This window comes from Anser brachyrhynchus, assembly GCF_964034855.1.
Source record: "Anser brachyrhynchus genome assembly, chromosome: 1".
NCBI lineage: Eukaryota > Metazoa > Chordata > Aves > Anseriformes > Anatidae > Anser > Anser brachyrhynchus.
The window spans coordinates 168,976,224-169,004,002 of record NC_137694.1 but is presented as its reverse complement, the minus strand read 5'-3'; the positions used below and the strand labels follow the sequence as shown (position 1 = coordinate 169,004,002).

General features: G+C 41.4%; 1 protein-coding gene across 1 annotated transcript; it reads left to right on the top strand.

The window, feature by feature from the left end:
- Positions 1-8,097: 8,097 nt before the first annotated feature.
- On the top strand, positions 8,098-27,053 carry KLF5 (KLF transcription factor 5). The gene is made up of 4 exons (XM_080575865.1): positions 8,098-8,480; positions 9,839-10,709; positions 11,799-11,858; positions 25,104-27,053. The coding sequence occupies exons 1-4, from the start codon at positions 8,259-8,261 to the stop codon at positions 25,280-25,282; spliced, it is 1,332 nt and encodes a 443-aa protein (XP_080431991.1). The 5' UTR covers positions 8,098-8,258; the 3' UTR covers positions 25,283-27,053.
- The last annotated feature ends 726 nt before the right edge of the window (positions 27,054-27,779 follow it).

Genomic DNA, 27,779 nt, shown 5'->3' with positions numbered 1-27,779 from the left:
AAGGAAAGCAAGCCTATTGGCAATATGTTTAAATCCATTATACAAGATATTTATATTTTTTTTAATCTTTAATGAATTTTTTTTTTAAATGGGGCTGTAAATAAGAAAGATGGAAAACTGCATTCCTAAAATGAGCACCTAAATTTACTGCATGGTCAATACCTTCAGAGGGAAGTAGAGTTTGCCCACATCTGGAGGCCTACCCCTCTCCATTGGCTATGCATGGACAATTTCACTGAACAACTGGGTGCAAGCTCAACAGCCAAGTGTGAAGAATGGATTTCAGCCCCTCTTGAGCTATGGATGTGAAAAAAATTAAGTGTTCCGGTAAAACACCCTCACTAGTGCCTCTTACAGTATAAACTCTGTACAATTACATGAGTTTCATCTGTTTAGGCATCTAAGTTTTACATCCTCACTGTCCACCTGAGGAATCACCTTGAGCTAACTAGTCATTATTAAGCCCAGGTCCTTTCTATGTCTTCATATACATCTATATTGGAAGATGAATTGTTTAGCAGGATCCAGCATACCAATGAATGGTTTGTTGTTTCAGTAGGCAGGTTTCCCACCTTCATTATTTATTTCTCCCCCACTTTTAATCTCCTTAACAAAGTTGATAAATCAGTATGTTTTCTTTTAAGCCTTTAAAAGAACGGAAATAATTTGTTCTTAAAAACCAATCCCTGTAATTGGAAATAAACCCACCTAGCAATATTCTATCAAAAAAAAAGAAAAGAGACTTGCTGTTTAGTAATTGTAGCCAAAAATGTTGAGCTAAATCAAGCAATATGCTTTACAGAAATGTTTTGCATAAACTCTGTTATCTTTTGCAACTTTATTCAAGCTAGTTTGACAAGGTCTTGTTTTTCATAAGCACATACTGACTGGCCTAAATTGTATTATCTTTCTACATTAATAAATCCCTGCATTGATTATTAACATTAAGCTGCTCAAAATCAATGTCACAATGCAAACTTATAATTACCTGCATCATTCCATTTACATTTTCTTTTAAGTATTGGTTCTAACTCTAGCTTTCTTAACAGTCTTCTGGAATATGTCTAGTGTTCTAACAATTACTGAATATTAATCCTGAAAGCTCACTGACCAGCTCTTTTAAAGTTCTTGGTGTGAAGTTATCCAGACATACTGATCTAAGAACATTAATAGTAGCTGTTTTAATGTGTTCTTGAATTACTGTTGAAATGGAAAATATTTTGTCATTATCATATGATACAAATATATTACCTACTCTTTTCCCAAACACGGCACAGGAATATTTAGCGTGTTTTTTCTGCTTGCTTCTCAGCATTCTACATTTCTTTGTCTAAAAACAGACACAGTAGAATTTTTAGTACATTTCCCGGACTTTTTTTTAGATCTTCTTTTCAACACAGGTCATTGACTTCTTAGGTATCTTTTCTTCCGTATTATTTTCCCATAATCGCTACTGTCAGATTTATATTCACTGTTACTAGTTTTATTTATTTATGTATTTGTTTGTTTGTTTGTTTCCCCAGCTGTTGGGTATCTTTATTTACAACTGCTTTCCAAAATCCCCTCTAAAGAGGCAGAAGAGGCTGTTCTTTTGAGGAAGGGATTTTTTTGTTTGTTTGTTGTTGTTTGTTTGTTTTTTAATTAGCTTCTCTGGGACTGTAGACTTTAAGGCTTGTATTCACCTCATTCAGATTCTGCCTAATTATTCAGTATTTACTAATCTAGCCTACTCTTTCTTTCAGTGTGTAGAATTAGCCCTTTTAAATCACGATGTCAAAAGCTTTTTTGTTTCAGTCTTCTCTGCTGATTACAACCAGTATGATTAAATAATTAAAAAATTTTGTAATGTTCACCAAAAATTTCTGGGTTTTGGATTGGTTATCAGATCTGAGGATTATAAACTTGTCTAGTGCACGATTCCTATGCTGGATTCAAGATTGTTTTGAGTACACAGACTACTTAATTTTAGAAATTGTGAAGACATTGACACCAATAGCATGAGCTCCCCTGCTTCACCACTAAGGGAACAGGTACATGACACACTGAAATTCAGGTTGGTCTGAATATGGCAGTTCAGCTATCACAGGGAACATAGCCACACAGGATCATCAGCTTGTGTGGGTAGCCAAAGTGGTCACTTTAAGGCCCCTAGCACTGCAGTAAGCAGCACACTGTGTTGTGCAGATATTATGCTCACAAGTCCCCAGGATCTTCTTTCTGCACATTATAGACAGTTGATTAAGGAGCTTATCCTTTCTTCCCCTACTTGAAAGAATGCAGCATAAGAGGTGAAGGAATTTTTTCTGACCACATCCCGTAATTATTTGTGTTCTCAACATCAGGATTTAGTTCCAAATGAGTGTTCACTGCCCTACCTTATTATGCTAAGAGGTTCTTAAACAAGTATTATGTCATTGCTTTAATGCCCTCCTAGCCTGTCTAGCCAGACCATCCCCTCTGCCATGTCCGAGTCTGTAAAGGCTCCATCTCCCAGCTGGTGGAGCAGTACTTCACAAAACCCAAACCATTCTACATTATTTCTCTAATCGGGAGACTTCAGCCAAAACATGCAAGCATGCCAATTTTACAGTGTTAGTGTTTGCTAACAAATTTTCAGCATAAACACTCTGGAGCCAGAAATGCTTCTTTAGTAGTAAAGAATGTGGTTTTGTCTCATATTCAAGCAGTTAAGCAGCAGTATAGGACCACCCATTGCTAACAAATGTTGCCAACAGCACTTGCTTTTACAAAGCAGGTAGCCTCAGTATGCCTTAGGTGAGGCAGAAGAAAAGGGTGGTGGTAGTTTCTAACAAAATTTGAAGTGACGGACAATCCACCTTTCCAAAAATCGTAAATGTTATTCTCTAAGTATGTACTTTAATTAATCTTGTGTAATTATACTTCGTACAGATTTCCATCTGGCTAATAGTACATAAATAATTAAATGACATGCTTAAGGAGCATGCTGTTGTAGTTTCTGGCCCTGCTATGCAACAAGTCAGAGCTGAGAAGCTGTATGACAACTGATGAAAATACAGGAAACACTCATGTCTTACAGCTGAGTCAGTGACCTGTTGTTCTCAAAAAAGCCTGTTGTAATAAACAGTCTTCAGTTCTGAAGTACATTGAGCCTATAAAGATCACAAATGGGACTGGAAAAAATAAAATATTTTGCTGCACTTCCTCTTCTCAGATGGGCTGAAAATACTTGAAATGTACCTGAAACCAAGAAATCTGAGGCTGTTACCTAAAGTTATTAAGACTCTTTAAAATCTGAGTAAAGATTGAGTTCAGCTACCGAGTAAGATGTCTTGTTTCCTCCAGACAGGTTGATGATTCTTAATCCAAGAATTCAAGTAATGAGCAGTTGAAGTTTCCATCTTGAAGCATCTGTTCCGCCAAGTCAGCACTGGCCTTGATAAATAGCAAATCAGACTGATGCATGCAAGTGTATACACACATGCTCAAGTTAAACTTGAGGGAAAATACTTGAACAGATCTTTGCATAGACAGATTTATATAATTAATCTGTAATTAGGCTTTATACAGTGCTTACTGACTCAGGTCAAAACACAGAAAATGCAGACATGGTAGGATCTATACCTGTTGCTGCAAAAATAAAAAATAAAAATCAAAGGTTATTTGTGGGTAAGCGTACATACCTTCATTTAGTTGTCACAAACCTTCACTGCTATTCTAACTTACTCATTTTACATTCAAAGAAAAATATGTTTAGCTAAAGGATAAAAACAAACCACAAGTACAACTGCATCTGGGTGCTTTTAGTAATCTTAGTCAACTTCAAACATTAAGTTTTGCCTCGTTTTTAAACTGTGCAAAAGAGAAGCTTGCATACACCACTTGTTTTATATTTGTCTTTACCGAGCTTTGCGATGGTGATCCCCCCTTGGCATGTAGAATAGAGGACCTGGTTGTTTTGCAATGTTTGTATCTTTTTGTTCTAAAAAGCTGTCAAATCCAGCTCTCTGGCGCTGGAGTCACTCAGTTCAGGAGGTTTCCACCTGACAAGATGTGCCAGTTCAATTCCAGTGACAAAAAAATCAAAGCTGGTTTGGAGAAGGTGCTCTCTCCACTCCGGGCAGTATGGCAGAGCTCCTAAGGACTTAGCTGGGAACAGGAAGGTTTTACACAACTGTCCTGGGGCGTACAGGGGGATTGGGAACATGAAAATTACTTTCTGTACATGCTTCACACTAAAGCCTTGTCAAAGGGAAACCAGAGGTATTTTCCTGATGGTAAGGCTTTGCGCATCTGGGCAGAAAGCTGGAAGTGGATGACTATTGAAATGTAAGGAGGAGAAAGAAGTCAAGATGAAGTGGTTTTTTGTTGTTGTTGTTGTTGTTGTTTAAAATACCTGCCTGAATTAATTAGGAAGTGTCATTTTCTACTTTAGGAAGAATATCCTTTTTTTCACAGTATTTTGTGTAAAGTGAAATGAAAAATGGCAACCTGTCTTGCCTTTGAGGAGGCGAAGGGAACACCTCTGCAAGCTAATCCCGAAATGGCAACAGATAAAGGTACACAGCAGCAAACTATCATTTCATGATTTTCCACGTTCACTTTAACAGAAAGTCACCCTGCTACATTCCTCATTGTGGTGGTGCTGTATTACATAGCGCATGAGTGGCATTTGCAAAGCCTGTCATGACTTAAGATGGTACCTTCTGGCTCCAGCGATCTCGTGTTCACTGGAAATACAGAATGAGACAAATGGCTTTCTCGAGGTAAAAGGATCGTGCTCGCTCCCTTTTGACAATCAAAAGGAAAGTGAGAAGACATTTTTTCCCACGGGGAGATGGATTCTAATGGGAGGCCAAAAGCAGGTGGCTACCGACTTGTCAGGAAGAAAATTTACTTCCACTTCTCTAGTAAGTTTACACGAAAAAATGAAGTGGGTATTTTCTGATTCAGGATAGGCCTCTGAATGCACTAACAGCACCTGAAATTATTATCAGACATCTTCGTGTGGCCTAAAGGCTAGCTCAGATCAGTTGATGTCCTCAGGTTTCCCTCATCTCATTGTTACAAAACACCCCATCCACATCTTTCCACCCCTCCCCTCCAGTCCACTCAAGTTCTGGCCCCCTTCCTTCTCGCCAGCACAGAGGGCACAGGTTCCTTGCCTAAAGGTGCACCTCATGCAGCCGACAAACTGGTTAAAAAGGTAAACCTTTTTTAGTCTCCATCCCTTCCACCGGTCCTGAACTCCTTTGCCCCAACCGCTCTCCCACAGGGCAGTTCTGGGCTCCGCCGCCGCCAAGCTCCGACTGCCCGGGACCTGACGTTTGTTCTTGTTTTCTCCTGTCTTCCCTAATGGGTACAGCACTACTAAGCAAAGAGGAATGCAAAGAACAAGGGAGTTCAAAGCAATCGAGTCTACATTCATTGAGAATGTCTGGATCCTTGCCCGCCCAGAACCTGGAGCATTTACATAGTTTCAGAAAGTTTAACCCTTTTTCATTAAACCCAGCAATGTTCTTCCCAGCGCGGAGCGCCGTGCTTCTCTTATCAGTGACTAAACACATCGGAAGGCGTCCTGCACAAATCCATCTCCAGGCTCTCACCGTTCCGCGTTTTATTTCCCAGTTTCTCTCTGTGGGACAGGAACCTAAGACCTCGAATTCTCTGTTGTAAGATGCTCGGAGAACTGTGTTGCAGGGGAATGAGGGATCGCTTACAGTAATTCCCAAATGCTTCGGCCAAAGTTCTCGCTTACACGACGGAGCTGAGCTGGGTTTAAAAGAGCTTACTCTTTTTTTTTTTTTTTTCTGCTGCAAATTTGTCTGCTCAAGTGTAAACTCACTTCTGACTCTGCAGAATCAGAGAAGAAACACGTTCAGAAATGATTATAACAACAAACTTGTATTTTTTTTCTGATGATTAATTCTGAGCAAACTGTTTAATTTTATTTAGACGATGTTAGTTGGCAGCTCATCACTGGCCTTCAATTTGTAAACAAAATTTATTCACTGAAAGAGGTACAAAATCTACTAATAGAGGAAATTCTTAAAACAGGCTATCAAATAATTTTTGCCTGGACATAAACATTCATTTAGACTATCTCTAAGCTAAATAGCACAGCATTGTGTAGGTCAGATAAGCAGCAAACCTGAGTAGGAACAAGAGTCGATCTGACTTGCCTGTTTAATCGTTAGTGACAGTAGGAATGCTAAAATAAAGATTGACCCTTTCAAAACTGCCTACTCTTTAGTAATCTTCCATCAACTGCTGCTTGACAGAAGACTGTAGGACTGGGCCCGTCATTAGCACAAAAACATGGAGATGGGATTGGATTTGTTTACCTGCAGTTCAGACCTAACTGCATCCTTTAAAAAGAAAAATAAAAAAATTAAAGACATTCAGAGCTGCTTCTGAAAATGTGTAAGTATACACAGAGCCTTACTCGGTGATACCGCCCTAATTAAGCTGCCAAAGCGTCTGCCAGAGCAGGCCCTTTATAAATGTACATATATAAAACAAAGCAAAACAAAAAAAACAATTTTGAAATTATCTGTTTATCATTAATTTAATCAGATGGAGGTAAAGCGTGTAATTAAAGTATGCAAGTCTCAGAAACATTTCAGTTACTACAGCCATGCAATTTACATAAATGTCTGAAAGTTACGGGCGTATGTGCTCCGCCAGATGCTGCCTAGCCCCGCGTTCCCGCTGGTCTTCTAGGAGAATTACAGCTGAAATAAGGTGCGGACAGCACATTTCTAAAGCTGTTACAGAGCAGTCCGCACCAAACTCGTCGTTTCCGAGGGTCACAACCGCAGTCTGAAGCCTTGCTGAGATAAAACAGGGTTATGTGAGGGGCATCGCACAAACCCCAAATGAGACCTGTTTGCTAAAACACCTGTTTCCAGGCTGGAATGGAAAAAAGAAATGCTGGCGATGAGTCCTGGGGAAAGGAGGCTGAAGTTAACACACTGTATGAACTGAATACATACTAGTGGTGGATGGAAATCAGTCTGCACTACTTTAAGGGCTGCACTGACGGAGCAGCCGGACCCACATTAGGAATAAGGGGCACCAGGCGGCTACAGGCTGCTAACCAGCCGATTCGTGCAGGGAAATGCTGCGCTGCGCTCCTCCGGGCTCCGTGACTGGCCTTCTGCACCCAGACCCTGCAACAGCCTCCTTGCACGGGCTGGGAGGCGTGCGAGGCTGCCCAGAGAAATGCTATTTATGTTTTTTTGCCCTGGAAAAAGAGCCATGTCTGTAAATGACAGGGGGTGGACGTGGGGAGGGCAACATTTCTCCAGACCCGGAGATCCTCTCTGTGCAAACCGGGACCACAGGGCAGCAGAAGGGTGGAAAGGTTTTGGTGGTGTTTTTTTCCATTTTTTTTTTTTTTGGTAGGCTGTACTTTTCCCACACGGTGTGAAACCTCTGTGGCTGTGCAGAAGGACGGCGTCCCTCCTTCCTTCTCCTCCTCCTGTGGTGAAACCTGAGGGAACCCAGCTCGCTGGCCTGCCCCTGCAGCAGAATCGCTCTGTGCCGAAACCACACCTCAAAACCAGTGCGCTGACAGAAACTCGCCTTGTCCGAGAGGGGAAAAAATAATCATAAAAAGAGTAAGAAGGGGTGAGACAGCAACACCATGCCTCAATGTTTTCCTCTCCCCTTTTTGCTTCCTTCCACTTTTTTCCTCTCCCCTTCTTCCAGCCACTTTTATCACAGCACTTTTCTCAGCACACGGCAGCGATGCGTACGGTAACAGTAAGATTTATTCACGGCAGGTTTCGAGCACGAGTTGCCTCCGGGACAAAAAACAATATCGATAATAGTAATAAATTTGAAGTGATCGGCTTAAAGCCCCCCTTTCGAAGACGAGAGGTGGGCAAGGCGGTTATACCCAGGCGCGGAGGGCTGTGAATGACATTAAAACCCGAGCGGGGCCCTGGCTGAAGGGCACTTGTTGAGGCGCCCCGTGCCGGGCCGGGCCGGGCCGCGCCGTGCCGCGGGGAGGAGCCCGCCGCCATCCCGCGGGCCCTGAGGGCCGGCCCCTTCCCCGCGCCGGGTGGGGTGCGGGGGGCGGAGTGGGGGAGACAGGGGCGGAGAGGGGGGGATAGGGGCGGGCGTGTGCCGCCCGATAGACACCCGCGGCCAGGTACGGGCGGAGGCACTGAGGGCCACGCTGGGCTGGGGCTGCTGGGCAGCGAGAGCCGAGCAGGAGCCGGAGCCGCCCAGAGCCCAGCACCGCTGGGTCCGTGCCGCCGCCGCCTCGCCTCATGGCCACCCGGGTGCTGAGCATGAGCGCCCGCCTGGGCGCCGTGCAGCAGCCCGAGGAGCCGGTGTTCGCGCAGCTCAAGCCCGTGCTGGGGGCCAGGGAGGCGCCCATCTTCCCCGGGGAGGACATGAAGCAGCAGCAGCAGCAGCCGCCCCCTCAGCAGCAGCACCCGGGGGGCGGCGGGGGCGGCGGCGCGACCCTGCCGGCGGAGGAGATGGTGCAGGTAGGCGAAGAGGGCTGAGGAGGAGGAGGAGGAGGAGGAAGGAGAGGAGAGGAGAGGGTGCCGTCCGGGGGTGCCGTCCGTCGGACGGGTCGGGGGGAGCCGGCAGTGTTGGGAGCCGCCGGTGCTGCGCCGGGTGGGGTCGCGTTGGGGTGGGGGGCAGGCACCGGGGGGCTCCGTGCCCGTCCCAGAAGCCCGACGGGGAGCGGGTCGGCTGCTGGGGGGGCCGCAGGCTGGGGGCTCGGCTTCAAAGCGAGCTGCCCCCGGCTTGTAAACAGGAGGGGGGGGGGGGGGGGGGGGAACAACCCAAAAACTAAAAAAAATAAAAAAGCTGCCTGGCGTGTTAGGGCAGCCCCGGATCAAAGCGCCGGGCCGGTGTGTTTGTTTTGTTTTCTGGTGGTCTGCCTTTGAAGGAAGGGCTCGAAAGCCGCTCTGGGGCAGGGGTTGCTGCCTGGCAGCTGCTTTCTCTTTTCGGGTGCTAAACGGATCTGGAATGAGCGCCGTCTTCTTGACAGGGCGAGGGGGAATGTAGCATTTGCCCACTGGAGAGTGCACGATAAATGTTTTGCCGATGACTGTACCAGGCATGCATCAGGCGCTCGCCACCCACGGATTCCCTCGCACCACTACACCAAGGGAGCGATCCCTAGTAATTAAAGAGCTCTCCCGGCACCGAGGCATGAATAGGGACGTGTTGAGCACGCTGTTAACCAATTACATGCCGTGCAGATTTATTTTTTTGATTTTTAACGTAGTCCCCGGGACGCTTCGCACGAGGGGTATGCTGGCGTAGTCAGCCCGCCTTCCTTTTATTCGGTGTTATTTATATCTTTACGCTCCGTGTTCCTCATCAAACGCCCTTCTTCCAAGCACGAGAAATCCTGGAAGCGCAGGAATCGAATGCGTATAAACATCGTTTGAAGCGCTCGGGTAGCCAGCCGAGGATGTGGCTTTTTAAAGTTTGCATTTCAAAGCGGCGCAGGCGAAGCAGATCGGCAGCAGCCTTGTTAAACAGTGAATTCCCGAGCGCCAGATCTGTAGATTAGACACGGAGCCTGTCATTCCTCTGTGTAGTGCTGTCTTGTAGACATAAAAGATGAAAAGTTTGTCGTACGCCCAGGCATCGGATCGGTCTCGGTGCTTGCTCTGCGTGCCGGCACTTTACCTTCCCGTTCTTGATGATGTTGATTAACCTCCCGGTTATAAAAGGCAGCTTTTTATTTAAAACTTCCTCCGTATTTAACTCGGGGTTGGCTAAGGAGCATTGTTTTTTATTTCTGAAGTCTCACGCGACGTGTGTGCCATCTTGTTTCTCAGTGGGTAACAAGTCATGGGGGTTATCCTACATTTTCTTTTTGCAGACGAGATGTGAAATGGAGAAATACCTGGCGCCTCAGCTTCCACCCGTCCCGGTCATCCCCGAACATAAAAAGTACAGACGAGACAGTGCCTCAGTTGTAGACCAGTTCTTCACTGACAGTGAAGGGTTGCCTTACAGCATCAACATGAACGTCTTCCTCCCTGACATTAGTCACCTGAGAACTGGCCTGTACAAATCCCAGCGACCCTGCGTAACCCACATCAAGACCGAACCCGTCACCATCTTCAGCCACCAGAGTGAAACTACTGCCCCAGCCCCTGCCCCTACTCAGGCCCTTCCCGAGTTTACCAGCATCTTCAGCTCTCACCAAACTCCCGACGTGAACAACATTTTCATCAAGCAGGAGCTTCCAACTCCAGACGTTCATCTCTCTGTCACGCCACAGCAAGGCCAGTTGTATCAGCTCTTGAGCTCGCCGGATCTAGATATGCCCACCACGACTCCTCAGGCAGCCGTCATGGACTCCCTTAGCAATGTTTCCATGCCGTCAGCCATGGCAGGCCTTAACACCCTTTCCTCGGCGGTTCCACAGACTGCAATGAAACAGTTCCAGGGTATTCCCCCCTGCACCTACTCCATGCCAAACCAGTTTCTTCAGCAGCAGGCCACTTACTTCCCCCCTTCGCCCCCAAGCTCAGAGCCTGGGAGTCCAGACAGACAAGCAGAGATGCTACAGAATTTAACCCCTCCTCCGTCATATGCCGCAACTATAGCTTCCAAGCTGGCAATTCACAACCCGAATTTGCCAGCAACTCTGCCAATAACTCCCCAGAACATCCAGCCAGTCAGATACAACAGAAGAAGTAACCCAGATTTGGAGAAAAGACGCATCCACTACTGTGACTATCCTGGTAAGCAATGTGTTCCAGAAAATTGAGCTCTTGTGATAAGAAAATGTGATTAATCAGTCTTTTCTTTCAGCTGTAGTATGCTTAGAGAAACAAATAATTTCTCATTAAAATATATTTTTTTCTTCAGCATCTTATTTTGCGTGGTGTGTATTTACATTCTTTAAATAATGCACATCATTTTCTTTGTGTCATTTGTTACCCTCTTAAACTCCTGAGCTCACTTTCCTGTGTTATAAAAGTTGTATTCCATTAAAAAGAAACAAACAAAAAAAAAAAAACCTCTTCTCTAATTAAAGTCAGCATGGCTGTCCAGCTCATGCTCTTGGCTCTCCGGCTCCTGTGATGGAGCAAAAGCTCAGCTTGAATCTGACGCTGAAAGACTCGCTTCAGTTCCTGGCAGCCAAGGCTATGGCTGTATCTCCCCTGGTACAAATAGGGAGTTCAGCTGCCTAGATAAATCCATTAAAGCAACCTTTGAAAATTGTCTACAGATAAATTCCCTTCGAGCCTATCGTTCTATTATATTGCACTGGAAGAGGAATCTGACTCTACAACCCTTTCCTTCGAGTAATACGTGGTGCCAGATACAGGACGCTGACGCTGCTCTGCGCACACCTAGAAATTGCAGCTCTTGGTTCTCTCCCTTTACAAATACTACTCACAGTGGTGTATTGCCTGATCGGTGTGCAGCATGATAACTGCATAATGGAAAAGTGATGTAGAGTCCTGGGTAACAACAACACAGAGTGGCTTGAGTAAATTCTTTAGGAAATTTAAGAAAAAAAAGTCTGTCTCTGAGTTGTTAATTTATGTAGCAGGTGTTACTATACGTAGATTGTTCTACACTACATTAGAAGGTATTAAGTCTACCAGAAACATATATTTTTTTTTTTCTATGTAAGGCAATGTCTCCTAGGAGCTTTCTATATTAAATTATACTTCTAAATGATTATGGTGCCAGAAGGTAATAAACTTAAATGTTTCCAGATAGTACCTCAGCACTGCATGAGGAAGTTTAAACGTAATGTGGAGCATTCCTATTCTCCCTACTGAAACATTTCTTTTCCATCTTATTTTATTTTGTTTTAGGCTGCACGAAAGTTTATACAAAGTCTTCTCACTTAAAAGCGCACCTGAGAACTCACACGGGTATGTACTCGCTCTCTCGCTGTGTCTTGCTCATTAATGGGTTATACATCTTTTGTAAAGGCAGAAGCGTTTGATCTGCCATCTTCTCCCTGTTTTCTGTAAAGTGGTATGAGATCAGGCTGGCAGTTAAGAAAAGTTTCAGGTTTGGTCAGTAAGAATTCTTTTTGTTCTTAATGCAGTTTTGTTGAACCTTTTACAATACGAAACTCAAATCAGTTAAGAATAAAACAGATGGAAATACTGCTTTTCAAAAAATAGGACTTGCTTCCTGTGAATAATGAATTCAGCATAGTAATGCTCTAATTTTAAAGATTTATCTAAATAAATAGAATTTTCTATTCTGAGCTTTATCTTTTGACCTGTTAGAATTACTTAATTTTTTTCAGAAAGGTCATGAAAATTCGCCAGGTAGTTCCATTTAAATAGTCCTTAGCATTAAGTGTTTTTTTTTTTTTTTTAAGACAAATCATTCTACATTAAAAAGCACAGAGACTTCATTTCAGTTTTTTGTTGGTGAAAGACATTAAAATGGAGGAAATGAAAATGAAAACTGTGTGTAACATTTGTGTTTGTACCTTGATCAAGTTCTGCCTGCAGCTACAGACAGTCCCAGTTCGTGGGCCTGCACCGAGCCAAGCTCTGGACAAAGCTTTGCTTATCCACGCACACACAAGCCATGCCTTCAAAGGACAGTTATTTGAAGGCAAAACTTCACAGGGTCTGCTCTTGAGAGTGGACTCCTGTAGACAGGAGGCATGACGAGAAAGGGAGGTAGGGGGAGAAATACCTAGCTTCCCAACAGCACGTTTGAAGCTATTAGGACAGTTCTTTGCTGGGATCTTAATACAAAACTGGTCATGCTAAATCTTTACAGTAAAAAGACAATTGCTTTTTTTTTTGTTTTTCTCCGTAGAAATAAAATGAGAGGGCTACTGCTCTTGTTTTTAAAATGGAGTGTGAATGCAAGCTCTTATGTGTAAACATCAATCCAAAGCAAAACAGGAGTCACAGTTCAAGCAATTCGCTTAGTGAAGCAGGCTGTCAACACTGTGGTTGTGCCGTTCAAGTAATGGGATTTCACCTAAGTTTAACCCAAAAGTCAACAGAACAGAACACGAGCTATGATCTAACAAAATATTTCGGTATCTCTGGAAACAAGGCTGTGTATTCAGCAGCTGCTCTGAATGTATTGTTAGATTATTGTAGAGAAATTGAGCATCTCCAGGCTAAATGTTACTATGGAAAATTTGTTTTGATAAATCAAAGAGTTATCTGTGGTGCAATCACAGTAAAAAGTTAAAAGCAACTGTACAAGGATTATTGCTGAACTGTAGTAATAGACTAAACAAGAACACACATTTTGATACATATAAATTCACTCATTGCCAGCTAGCTTAATAAAGATATTTTGTGAGGCTATAAACCTGAATAATGCCAGAGAGTGCAATACTACTACTCTTTAATAAATAATCTGTAAGTGTGTGTCCGTGCACTTACGCATTTCAGCCAGCAATTGAATCTCGGTTTTAAATATGTCACTTGCTTTATACAATAACTAGGTAGAAGATAAAAACGAAGTTCTACTCTAAAAATGAGCATTACTTAGGCTTCGTTTGAAATGTACACTTTCCCTTTTTAAAATCTGTATTTTTTGTACTTTCAGTAATGACTAGGTTTTAAAAGTTAATGTTTGTGTGCATAGAAGTATGTGTACATCATTAATATACATTGCTTAGGGTCACTAATGTTTATTGTTACCTTCACTTTTTTTTTTTAACCTATAGATGTTTGACCTTAGAAATGTGGATTAATGTGCAAAGGTCAGGGAAGCTGATGTATTCATGAAAACAAGAATGTTGTTTTAGATAAAAATCTAGTGAATTTAGGCAAGCCTGGAATACAAAGGGTCTTCTGGGGAGGTGAATGAAGGGATAAACTGTCTAAAGTGTTAACATGCAAGAATGCGAGTCCATATCCTGTTACCTGCATTATTTCAGAGTTTGGATTAGTTTAACTCTCTTGAATATTCATTTAATACTTGAAGATTTCCAGTACAGATTCTAATCTCTCTCATAACATTTGTCTGAAATGTGTCGATTAACCAGCAGGATCTCTGATGCACCCGAAACCACGTAAATCAATTAACTGAACGTTAACTAACGAGAGTGGACACAATCTCAGGGCAACTGAGTTACGCTGGGGGCCCAGCTCCCTCAGGATTTCAGGGGAATCTCCCTACTGACCTCAGAGGAGAGGGACTTGATACCGAGGACTGAATTTGAGGGTGTGTTTCTGTGTGCATACAGTCCATTTTCTGTGCACCCCATCCCCCAGAACTATGAGTTCATACGGTGTTTATTGAGCTTTGATTTTAATTTATTATTTTTAAGACTTGTGAAGCTTTTACCTTCAAAGTCTGAAGTAATTGTCACGTAATCCATTTTAATAAAGTTGTGTGTGATATTCTTTCAAATCCCTTCAGGGATAGCAGACCTGTTTATCTGGCTAAACCCGTTCTTTAGTAATCATGGACCACTGAAGTTGTTTTCTCCTTATTCTTAGTTTCTTAACAATACCTTTTAAAATTGGCTGCAGTCTCTCTCTCATCCCAACCAGTCCCCGCCCTTCTCAGCAATCTGTCATCTTAAAATAAAAGAGCCTGCAGCAAAGTTTGTCTGCCATTAAAAGTCAAGACAGACCTTATGGTTTTCCTTTTGTATTGGAAAATCTCAGCCTTTTCACAGTATTTATTTAGCAGTCTTTCTGTTCTGAATGGCTTTCACTGAGTCTAACAGATGTTCTTTGAGAACAAACTTAAGGAAAATGTTATTTTTTGGTAGGTGGAATGCAGGCTATAGTCTTTCTTAGAATTCAAATATGAACATGTCAGACTTCTGTGTTTAAATAAAACTGGAGGAAGCGCACAAGAGGAAAATCCTGTACTTTTTTTCTTAGGTGTTTACCTTGCAGTGAGTCAGATGGTATAAACTGGTATAGTTCTTATCTAATTAAATTACGCTGGACTCTGTATTCACGCTTTCGCTGTTGATTTGGAATCCAATATTCACGTAAACAACTAAGCAAGGTTAATGTTCCAGTTGCTGAAGCAGGCATACATTTTTTTTCCTTCCTTTAGATAATGCTTTAGCATTTGTAAATTGCAAAGTAAATTTTGGTTGTTGGTAAACTGGTAACCCAAAACATGGAACATAAGCAAATATTCAGCTGCTGCAAAGATAACGCAACATAGTGCGTCCATCTCTGTGCAGTTCTGGAGCAGATGTCCAGTTTGAATAGCTTAAATACTTCAGCGTGCTATCTTAACTCGGTATTAGTTATTCCTGAAATGGGCAGAGTGATATTCAGCGTGCTGAAGTACCTGTTGGAGCATCTGTCAAAATAGATTGGATTTTTTTTTTTGACATCTTGAAGCAGGGATTTTCTTCTAAAATGATTTTACCTGTTAGTCATGGAACGAGTTCAGTTTCATAACTTGTATTGTGCAACTAGTGTGTATAATGTGGGGGGGTGTTAGGCATTTATTGCAGGCTGTCCAGCATGAAAACTACCTTAGGGCACGGGCATAACAGCTCTGTGTCCAACTAGAAAAACGTGCCAAATGTCAGTGCAAAGCAGTTCACTGCCTGTTGCACATAAACATCATTAGATATCTTCTGTGATGTCTGAGTAGACACACATATATATATATCAAACTATCCTTTAGAAACAGCGGTCCTGTAACTTTGCCTGTTGCATTTCTTTATGTGTAAAAATTTGGGATTCTTGAAGTTGAGCCTTTGATATGCAGGCACCTGGAATGCCCTACTTGTACCCTACCTGTGATACTCCAGCAGAGCTGCTGGCTCTAGGGTGCTTTTTATTATTTCTGTGAACAGCTGCGCTCTTGAGAATTGTGTATGTTTTTTAGAGGAAAATCTGTCATTGTTTTGAACACATCAAGGCGCACACATCGAGGACATTTTCCAGCTGCATGTTGGTTTTCTGTATACAGAGTCTTTGTACAGGCATGTTCTCTGATCACATGGTGGGTTTGCCATTAATAGTTTCTAACATTAACTGCAGAACTATTTCATCTCTATCTATAGATCTAGTTTGTATTTGGTGATGGGAAGTGGAAGCCGAGAGAACTCCAGAGAAATGGCATTTCTCTAAATGAGGTGCACTCGAAATACTTCCACTGTCCCTAGTTACTTCGAATGTTACATAGGCATGGGACAGCTGCTATCTTGTGCAGTTCCTCAAGGTGTTAAACGTTTCATTTTAATTTAGATCTCTGCCTCAATCGATCCAGAATTAGCCTGTGATGGTACACCAGAATTAGAACCAGTTGTGTGCAGTAAACCTCAGCAGTCCTCAGGACTTTGTGCTCTGAATTTGCCATAGCTGTACATGTATGCGTGTTAATGGTGGCACCGTATGGCATTGCCAGGCATTCAGGATGCCTGTTCTTTGGAAGGAGAGACGAGCAGTATTGGACTCCTACTGGAAATAAAGCACCTCACAAAACCACGTATTGACTCAAATCATCCTGAGAATTAAACGAAGGATTTCGTTTGGGTTGTACGAGTGGAAAACTGAAGCTCCGCAAGGCTCTGCCTTGCTCATGGTAGTGGCTTTCTGTGTCTGTAGCAACACTTTATCTTGGAAAAATCTTTTGGATCATGAAAATAACCATTAAGTAATATTTCCATGCAGATTCTGTTTCTTTAAACCGTTGAATGAGTCAGTTGTACAGATTATGCTTTAAGGAGATGTCAGTAAATGCCGTCATTGGTAGAGAGAAAAAGGAAAAATGGAGGAGAGTTAAATAAAATTGTTGACAAAGTGCATTAAAGTGCAGTGTTGCTAGACACTACTGGAGAATATGTTGGTATCTTTTATTTATGAATTCTGCTAAATCCATTAGTTGCCTGTGTGAGAAATGGAAGTACATTATTTTCCTCTGCAAACCACAGTTTAAGGGAAAATAATGCATTTTTCAAACACTTTGTGGATGATTGCAGACCTTTGGATTAATTGATTCAGTTCTTTATCTGTAGTCATAACCTAAACGAGACATGTTTGAATGCGTTGCTCTTTTCTGGGTGAAGTCTTAGAAATATAAGGCTAAGTTTTAATTAAATATTACCGGTCATTCACGTCAGTGTCTGGCACTCAATTTTTAGGATGCAGGGATGAAATTCCAAGGTGTCAGGTGAGTGATACTCCTGCTAGACTTGAGATACTTAAAAGAAAAGCCTAGCATTTTCCTTTTGATTAAAAGCCTAGAAAGTCTCTCTGAGCATGAAAGCTTAAAGCAAAAACAACAAAAAAACAGTGTTGTTTCTGTCAATTGCTCCCTGAGAGGATTAAACTTCAGTTCCAGGATATTTGATTCCTGATAAGGAAACTGTTGACCTAAGAGACCGGATTTAAATATAGTTCATTTTGAGACCGCCCTACATACACTAATATAGTCCCAAGATTCACAGCAATTGCCAGTGATTAAAACTTTCCATTATTTGATTAGACATTCCTTATTGTAATTAATTTCTGAGCTTGACTTGGACAATTGATCCCTGGTTCCACAGAAAGTGTTGCGAGTGGTGTTGTTTGTTGTTTGTTAGATGACCTGCACCTCCCATCGGTGAAAGATTAGAAACATGTAAGTAATGTCCTAGTTTAGTCTGAGTATCTTGGTAGCAGCATTCCTGTCCTGTCAGGCTGCATTATTTATATTCGGTGATCTCTAACAACTCTGATTAAGGACATATTAAAACCTTTGATTTTGGCAAGTGTACAGCGCTTCGCTTTGAATTAAAATAGCTTTAATGTATTGCTTTCAGTTTTTTTTGTGTGTGCATACAGTAGATGGAAATCTGGAAGTCTACAGTACATGTTTAATGAATTCCATTTTAAGAGCACCTCTTATCTGACTACACAAGAGCCAGTGTTATTGGTATGAGAGCTAAAGAGCTGTTCTTGCACCACAGGCGTGGATGAGGAAATGTGTTCTTCAGCACAGAACTTGTAGACACGGCCATGCACCCCAGATGGCATGGATTTCTTATAAACCTACTTAGAAAAAATTCCTTTCCTCTTTGTTTGCATATCTCCTTGTGGAGAGACCACCTCTGTTAAGACAGAATGTTATGCCAGAAAGAAAATAAACCGTTTCACAGGCCCGTCAAGATTCCCCAGTAATCCTTGAACTGCGTAAGACAACACTTAGCAAAACAAGAGTGCTTCGGGCGTTGGTGGGAGCTCTGAGAAAGATACTGCCCTTACATAGCTGTAGTCAGAAATGGAATGATGCATAAGGTTTTTTGACTGTCCTGTGTGCTTACCAAACAGTTACCTTTTCTCCTGTTCATGCTTTTGTTGGAAAGATCAAATGCTACTTGATTTATCAGCGATGGGGCTTACCAAAGGGAACTCTGTTACGGGATTCCTTAAAATCCTGTTTTGTTGTGAAATAGTACTTAATGGTCACCTATTAGCCCTTACTGTAGTAGGCACAGGCTTTTATCACATTTTTAAATGTGCAGCATATGTTATGCATTCATATCACTGGGGGACTGGATGTTTCAAGGACTACATTTATTTCATCACTCACAAAATAAGCTGGATTTCCTTCAACCTCTTTGTGTGCCGTCAGCCTTCTAATCCCTCTCCGTCTTGGACAACACAGAGAATTTCGATGCACTAAAGAGCTTTTAAGCAGCTGAGGGATTTTTTTTTTTTATTTCATCTTTCTGTTCTTTCTCTGGAAAAAAAAAGCCTTAAATGAAGGTAAAAATCTGCTTTTAACAACGACTACAATGCATAGTCAATGACAGAAGGAAGGTCCATCTTTAGGTGAACCTTCAGAGCTAAAAACTTCTAATGAGAGCAGAAGGGTACCCAAGCAACTGTTTTTGATTCCAGTCAGCTGTAAGAGACAAGAGTTTAAAACTGGGATGCCGTAACCTAGAGGAGAGCTATTTCAGGCAAGCTAAAACAGAGGGAAAACACTACATTTGTTCCTAGTTCTTCTGAGAATTTGATTGTAGTATGTCAGGGAACTATAAGAAAACTGATTCTGAGATGTGAAAAAATTTAAAAGCAAATGTGTCAGAAAACTTGGGGGCCAGATAAATCTCTCATAGCCTGTTTTAAAACCAGACACGACATAGGTACCTACAGGTACATTCGCTACGGTGCAGAAACTTCTGCTTTTCCTCCCACCTTCTTATCACACCTGGTCGCACGTGTTTCAAGGCTAGCGCTTGGCACCATGGAAGTAATTTGAGTGGAGCAGAGTGTTTTGTGGTACCGATGGGTTTGAGTCTTGCCCTAAAGCTAGGCCAGCCGCTGTTTGGGCTGGGATTACGTGTTGTCTGGGCTTTCTGGGGCTGGCTTTCTGCTATTGGACACGTCCGTCTTCTCACTCCTGAGGAGGCAGATGCCAGACAGCGATACGGCACGGAGAGAGCCGAAACGTGTTGTCTTTGTCAGTGACTCATGAAGGCGATGTGTGCCTCCGCACAGAACTTCAAAGGGGTCTCTTCCCCACCCCCTTCTCCACCACCAGGTGAAAACGCTTTCCTACAGAACAAGAACGGGCATTTCGTCTTCTAGCCAGCTTACTCACGTCGACTGTGTCTTCTGTTCTCTGTCATGTCCAGCAGCAGCCTTGAAATGTGGGACCTTGGGTGAAATTGTCCCTTTTTAAGTCGCTGGAGTCATCATGCCTGCTCTGTCAGATGTGTGGAGGCTGCTGGCACTCCCTTGCATTTCCATTTGACAGAGGCCTGTATACTTCGCCCGTAGTTGCAAACACTTAGGTGGGTCTCAAACGCTCTTTAAAGCATGTAGCATTAGGTAGCTTGCACATGATAAACACAAGTAACATAAAAATGACGGAAAACTGGGAGAAGGGATCATTTTATACTCTTACGAGCCTGTAATCAGATGTTGTGTTTTTGCAGTTTGAAAGCTGTGCTGCTTTTTCTTTCTCAAAGAAGCTCATAGCTCTGACAGAAAATAAGAGACATTGCAGGTTTTGGTGGGTGTAATACCTGTATTTGGGTTTCTGCATACCAGTGCAGTTGACTTAACTTTAGGTTTGAAAATCTGGCCCGTAATGTTTGCAGCTTTATATTTAAGGAAAGCAATTCTAGTAGTGAATTACAAAAATAAAGTCACACAAGTCTTTTCTTGGGTGAGGTGAGGAAGCTTACTTTTTTGTTCATGGAGAAATTCATCGCTAGTGGAGGTTTTCAGTGACTCTTTTCCAAACAGCATCTTAAATAGAAACATTTTCTCGAACAAGGTCAACGTGGTAAAGAGAGTTTTCTGAATGACCATACTCCACCCCGTGGGTGGCACTGTACCTTACCCGCATGAGTATGGGAATAACCGTCACTGCCAGTAGATAGAATTAATATTAGGAAAGTACTTGGTGTATTTTTAAACTACTGTGTCGCATGAAGATAAATTAAAAGGAGAAGAGCCAGCACTGTGACTCACCGGTCCAGATAATGCTTTTGAGGTATCAGCATGAATCCCAAACCTTGGGATCTACCTTGGGGTTGTTTGTGTGTCGAAGTGGCCAGTATGGTCAGCATGTTTTATGTAGATATCCAGACATCTTTTTGACATCTTGCAATCCTAAAGCATTGTGTGTGTGTGTGTATGTGTACATATATATATGTATATATATATTTGGCAGACAAACACATTGCAAGAAAAATAGTCTTCTTTCAGGTTAAACTCCCTTATCTCTTGTTAGGTGCTTTCTGTAAAAGACCTTCCAAACTAAACATTAGTACTTAAAATTTCTATGCTCGAGTACAAGCCTGGTTCTCATGCTCTACAAATTTATTTTTAAAACTGTAGAATGGATGCCTATTAACAGTTCAAGAACTTAAAATACATTTTGGGATGCATAAGCCTAGCAAAATATTTTAAATCAGTGATACTGGAAGGAGGTTATGCAAAAATCCAATTAAACTTATGAAATCCCTATCCTGTTGAAGTATAATTTAAAGGAAAGCAGTTCTGTTTCCCAGAAGTGCTGTGTATAATATTTCTGGCTTGGGAAGAAAGGGCTGGAGTGTGCTATTTGGCTGGAAATCGGTACCAGCTTCCTCCATGGTGTTTTAGTTGAACAGTGTTGACATTCTAACAAATCCCGTGGAAGCTCCCCTGAAGTGGAGGAGTTAGCTGTTTTCTTGCTTTTACAGTGAAATATCTGTTTGATACAGTGATCATGTTCCAGTAACCGAGCTATACTGCGTTCGTATTTGATGACCAATGGCATTCTTGGTTTAACACCCTATAGAAGTCCTAAATTGCTGGAGGAAAACCAAATATTTCTGAAACTTTGCAGCTACTGTATTTCACACAATCATTAAAGTAAACAAATCTTACATTACTATGTAGCCAATGAAAATACTGGATAAAAGGTTCAGTGTCCCTTGTTGTGTATACCTGTGTTGTTTGTTTGTTGTTGTTTTTTTAAAATAAATCCTCAAGCCCGGATTGCTCAGTGCTTTAAAGTCAGTGTAGCAAAGCAGTAGGATCACTTCAGAAAATGTAACGTGAGGCTTTTTTTTTTTTTTTCCCTTGCCACAAGAACTTAAACCAAATTCTTATTTCTGCTAAACGACAAAAAGCATGTGTATAGACCAGGAGAGAGAAAATGCTACCAGCTAGTTGTTCTTTAAAGGAGTGAAAATAATCTCCACCTTCTTTTTCTTGCTCCCCTTCCTCCTTGCCCAAAAGGAAAACATTTGAAATTGATTCAGTTCTTAAATAGAACTTTCCAACGGAAACTAGCATTACAAACATAGATATTCAGTATTTTACCCCTAGGATTTATTCAAAATAATCTGGGCCTCTATATTGGCGCTAAAAATACATTTTCCAGTTCTCACTGGTAGCCAAAGCAGGGGTTAAAAGCAGCATTCTGGCTTTAATTTCCAGTACATAAAAGTAACACTGTTAAAACAATCTGTGCGAGGCACCAGCTTGTTCCCCTCCCTGCATCCCCTGAACACTGTTCAGTTCAGCTCAGGTCTGCAGAAGGCAGCAGGGCTTTTCTGCACGTGCCGCTGCCCCACCACCTGGCTTTTCCCCTGAGCTTCCAGGAGCTCTTCGTGGCCGTGGCAGCGTTACAAGGTGAGGTGACTGCTGTGGTGAGGTAAGCTGAGCAGGTTTCTAGATATATCCCGGGGAACCTGGGTCCCCTGGAGTTTGGTGGGGGTCTTGCCATTGAATTCATCGTCGACTGGGAGCCTGTCGTGTCCAGCAAGCCACACCGTTCACCGCAGTCCTGGCTTCTGGTGGTTCGTATGCCAGGAGTCTTCGCACCACTTGTGTTGTCACAAATGAGTCAGAATGGGAGGTCAGAGGTTTTGTTTGGTTTTAGAGTCAGGTACTACCTGTACAGGACAATTCTGAGACTGCTTATTCAGTGCAACACAGTGCAGCACTCTGTGCGTTTCTACATGCTTCACACCTCCTCAACACCAAGCTTAGAAACCATGGGTTTAGTCTCCTGGTCTCCGTTTCATCCATTTTATTCCAGGCAGTCCTGGTCTGTTGTATGATAAGTGCCATCTTCCTGTCTTCTTGAACCATTGCTCTCACTGCCAATTCTGAAAATTGGTAAACACTTCGGGAGCATACAGAGACCCATCTGTTGATATGCTCTCTCTGGGCAATTAAGAGTTCGGGGGGGGGGGGGGGGGTCACAAGCCTGGGCAGTTACAACTGACAATTATGGCAGTTTTAAGTGAAAGTATTTATTAAAGATTGTCCAGAAGCTCTTACAGAGTCATCTTAATGAGACTACCCTGGATTTAGGTTAAAAAAGAATAATTCTAAACCAGATAGAAACATTTGATTAGGAGAGCTTAAAGCCAATATGGAGGAAGAGGGGAAAGAAAGGAGAAAAGGAAATACACTGGTTTTGGGTTAAGGTGCTTCAAATGCAAAATTAACACTTTGGTGCAACTCCTGTGTGTTTTAACACACACACACAAAAAAACATTCACAGAAGATCACTCAAGCATTATTCCTGTGGATCAGCAGCGTAGACTTTTACAGACCTCCATGTGAATTATAGCAAGACCCAATTTAAATAAGGGAAGGATGACATATATACTGCAAAAGACCCTGCACCGAATAAGAGACCTTTTCTGTCACTCTGCCATGAAGACCAAATGCGTTATCCCAGCTGACTTCTCTAATGTTAGAAAAGCTTTATGCACTGTGTTTGAATGAGATGTGTATTTTAACCTGCAGTCTACGCTGCATGGAACAAATACAAATATCCTATACTCCAGTCTTTGGTTGGTATCAGGCAGGGTAAATTCAACCATGACAGAAATTTATAAGAAATTGTGGTCTGATTTACCATCCATCAAATAATTTTGAACTCTGGGAGGTGATTTCAGGCCCCAGATTTGGTGTTTTCTTAAGGTTTGATATTGTTTCTTTGTGACTTCAATAAATCATGGTTGCCGTTTGTGCAAAGAGGAGGCATTTTGTTTGTTTGGTTAGTTTTTCTTTTAGAGGTCTCGTTCTAGTTGTGATCATTCTGCAAGTATGAAGGTACTTCCCCATGGTGAGCAAACAGATGACTTTACAGCTATTAGTAGATGGAAAGTTACTTAGTTGATCAGAAGAAGCAGTATAAACTCACAGACAAAACCAGTTCCATAATTTCATTTAAATTAAAATTGAGAGACTCTGAAGTGCTGTTCTAAAGTTTCTCAAATGGTGTTTTCTGCAGAACAAACAGTTGAAATGCAGGATAGTGGCTTGTTTTTTTCCGCATGCTAACGTGATGGTAAAACAGGGAATAGTATGAGTCACTCCACAATGCTATAGGATTGCAACTGCGAGGGTAAAGGTCTGAGACCAAATGGAGAGGGAGAAGGTCTGTAAGCCATATTGGAAAGCATTTTTTTGAAAGCCCAGCCTTGGTCTGATTCTGCTTCAGATGAAGCTACTGCCGAGTGCTCGCATAAACTCAGTTTTCTTTCTCTCTTTGCCAAATGGATCAAATGAATATAAAGGATATGGATAGCAATTGACTGTGCGAACTGAAAGGTGTTTTTGTCAACCAGTGTCGACCAATAGCCTATAAATAGGTAATCTTAGGCTCTTTATTTATACGAAGCTTACTTGTATGGTGACATCATGTCCATACCAGCTCCTGAGCAGGTGTATGTCCACATGTAAAGTTCTCTTTTCACATAGAAGTCATCTTGACTTCGTTGCTTCGTGTTTCTTCCATTTCAACAAACAAGTCCATAAATTATAGAGGTGCTTCAAGTACCCTGTTTATAGTTTTAAAATGGATGAATGCAAGTGTTTTTGGTGGTTGAACCAGTGTATTTATGTCTAGCAGGATACTTCAAAGTTGTATTCAGATTTTCTGTAACATAGCAAGATGCCATGCTCCGTCTACATCAGCATAGGCTGGCAGAAACAAGCAAGCACTTGCCATCTCTAAAATACGGCTATTTAAGCACCTGCTTGTAGACATTTAATTCTGAAAACGAGGACTTTAGTCTTTTAGATGCTTTCTTCTATATATAGCTAGCCCAAACCAGAATACCACAAGATTTTATTGCCTCGGACATTTTAGAAAATATTATCCCAGTTGTATTTGTAACACACTGTGCACCTTTGTTCACGCATTGGAAGATCTTAAACAGATCTATACACTGTAAGGAATCTTTATAGAAGTCTTTCTTCCAGTTTCAGACTGGTTTCAGCTTTTCAAAAACCTCAGTTTAACTTAATTTACAGATTTTTAAAAGGTACGAGTGTTCAATCACAAACTAGGCCTGACTGTTATGAGACTTTCCTCTCAACCCCTTCTCATAATGAGATGGATGTGAGGAAGCATATTTCTCATGTAGGGTTTTTTTAAAACCTGTGTTCCTTTCTGTATCGTAGCTGTCTCTGACTTGGATAAGTACTAAGCTTATGTTTGAAAGTTTCTGAAGTGGTGCCATTTTAATGAAGCATTAATCAGAGGTTCAAGTGCAAAATTTGCTGAAACAAACAAGAGGTTGTTAATTTGGGGCCTGCTGAGCATGCCTGTGAATAATTGGGAAGGATCAGTTCCCCCTTTGTTGTTGTTTTTCGTCTTTAAACTGAGCAGCAGTGTCGGTGAGATCTCACGCCGATTTTCTTCGGGAAACGAAGCGACAGCTGACAGTGCTCTGCCTTCTGTCTTTCCAGGTGAAAAACCGTACAAGTGCACGTGGGAAGGCTGCGACTGGAGATTCGCACGCTCAGATGAATTAACGCGCCACTACAGGAAGCACACAGGGGCAAAGCCCTTCCAGTGCGCTGTGTGCAACCGCAGCTTCTCTCGCTCCGATCACCTGGCTCTCCACATGAAGAGGCATCAGAACTGAAAGCCGGACTTGTCGCTGAGGCAGTTCTGTATCTATGCAATTTCCTATTGACTCTCGACATACAACTAAAATGAGTTTAATTTTTGAGTATGGATTATCCATTTAAAAGAAATCTCAAAGGCAACTGGAAATGTATATTTTGTATATTTATGCAGAAAAAGGGAAGACACTGTATCACAATACCGGAGTGTTCAAGTCATTTGTTTGCTCTCATGATGTATATGGCTTTAGTCAGCAGGTTTCATCTCTTTACAAGTATTATGTCTTGACACATGGCAGCATTACAGTTTTTTTTTTCTCTTGTGGTGTTTTGACCAAAGCATTGTCATTGTGACAGTGTTTAGTAAATGAATTAATGAGAGGCTACACATGAATGGACGCAGTGGAAAAGCCATGAATTGTAATCTGTCAGGTTTTTACTGGACATATTTAGTACTTGTGTTTTTTTTTTTTAATGTTAAGTCGTTCTGTGGAGATAAAATACGTAGAAAAATTCATAAACAGCCATAGAACAAAACATTTTGTTCTGTATGTTGCATGTTTGCTATGACAAAGATTTTGTAAATATGCAAATCAGCTTTTTAGGTTTAATACAAAATTTTTCTAAGAATTATCTGAAAAAAAGCAGTTGTTTTACATTTGATAACACGGCACATTTACAAAAAAGTTACTTAAATACCTCTCAAAACAATACCAACTTAGCTTCATTTTTCTTAAGAGAAATGAGCAAAATGTTCAGATGTTTTGTACCTGTTAACTCAAATGGTGTGCACTGAATATTCAAAGCAGGATTTCGTTTTCAAATTGCTTAAAAGGGGGGAACATTTAGAATGAACTGTTAAGTAAATGTTGGAAGCTTAAACAGTGGGGATAGTTACAATATACATACAGAATGTTAAACCTCTTACTATAAGCTAAACTTAGTATCACTTTAAAAAGAAGGATTTAGGTTGCAATTTTCATATACAGACATGTTAAGCTGGTTCAGCACGAGTATGATCTAGTTTCATGTGGATATTGCATATAATTTATTAGAAGGTAAAGGATACAGTAATTTTATTTAAAATTACAGTGCAGTTTAGTTAATCCACTGTTGAGATGGACACACGGGAGAATTTACTGCTGACAAAAGTAGCTGAAACTCCACTGAAGTCAGTGAGGTGGTGCCCTTTTATGCTAACAATGACTTTGATCCACAGTGTTCAGCCTTGAAATAGTAAGTGAAGAGCCAAAGATGAGGTTAGACCGTGTAGGATTTGGCCAGGCAACAGGAGAAAACGAAACAAACCTAGTAAAAGTGTCTGGAGTTCACAAGCCGTAATATTAAGCTGTCAACCAAAGGGTAAAATAAACAATCAAAATACCAAAAAAGGGTCTTGCAGGAAAACCTAGCTTTGTTTAAACTGTTGTTTGTCTTTATTTATTTGTGGTATATGATAGACTCTTTTTTTTTAAGACAATTTTACATATACTTGATAAATTATAGTTTTGTTTGTTATAGTTAGAAATGTTGCTCTTAATGTAAATAGTTGACAAATGATGTAAATAATTTTGTAAGGCTTCAAATGTTTATACGTGGAAACACATGCATAAATTGGTTGCTGTTTTGCTTCTTTTGTCTCCCCCTTCCTTATTTTTGTATTGTGGTATTTCCTATGCAAATGATGGAGCAAACAGCTGTATAGTTGTAGAATGTTTTGAGAGAGAATGAAATGGTTTATATATAAAAGACTTTTTTTTTTTTGCAAAATAAAACAAAGTGCCTAATGTGCGTGTGTGTGCCCTGTGTAGCTCTTGACAATGACAGTTCTGTTTTTTCATTACAAACTGGAAATCATAGCAATATTAAGCTAATTAAGAATTCATGTTCTTTCATAGCAGGGATTGTCTCTTTGGAAAGTACCTAGCACTTCTGTATCCTGCCATGATTAAAATAATAAATGTGAAGTGGTAAGTATTAACTTCAGGGTGCTTTTCTGCCACCAGAACTTTAAAGGAAGTGTGCAGTAGGTTGAGAACAGTTGCAGTAGTCCATCCACAGGCATGTGATAGGAAAGGAAAAATACTCATTGGGTGCATACAAGAAGTATGCAAATTCTCTCCCACTTTCAAATCAGGTAAAAGCTGTTCACACCTATCTACAGCGTTGCTCGAAAGCACTTTCTCCCCCCAAAGTTCCTTCCATGTTCTGGAAAAACAGGAGGCTCCCAAAGAAGTGCCCTCCACAGCTGTGTCTCCTTTTCTGTTATTTTTGCTTGGTAGATGTAAGTACAGTTCAATTTAGAAATTCAAGTTGGTGTGGGTTCAGATCTGGGGTTGCAAATGTGTTTCAATCCTTTCTGCCAAGCTTAAAGAAAATGGGTATGCTGAACTTTTTTAATGAAATAGGTCTTAAAACCAATGCAAGTTTCTTTAAATTTTGTTTATTATTCCAAATTCATATATCCAATTAAATGAACTATCAATTTACTCAAAATTCAATTATTGCCCTGTAAAC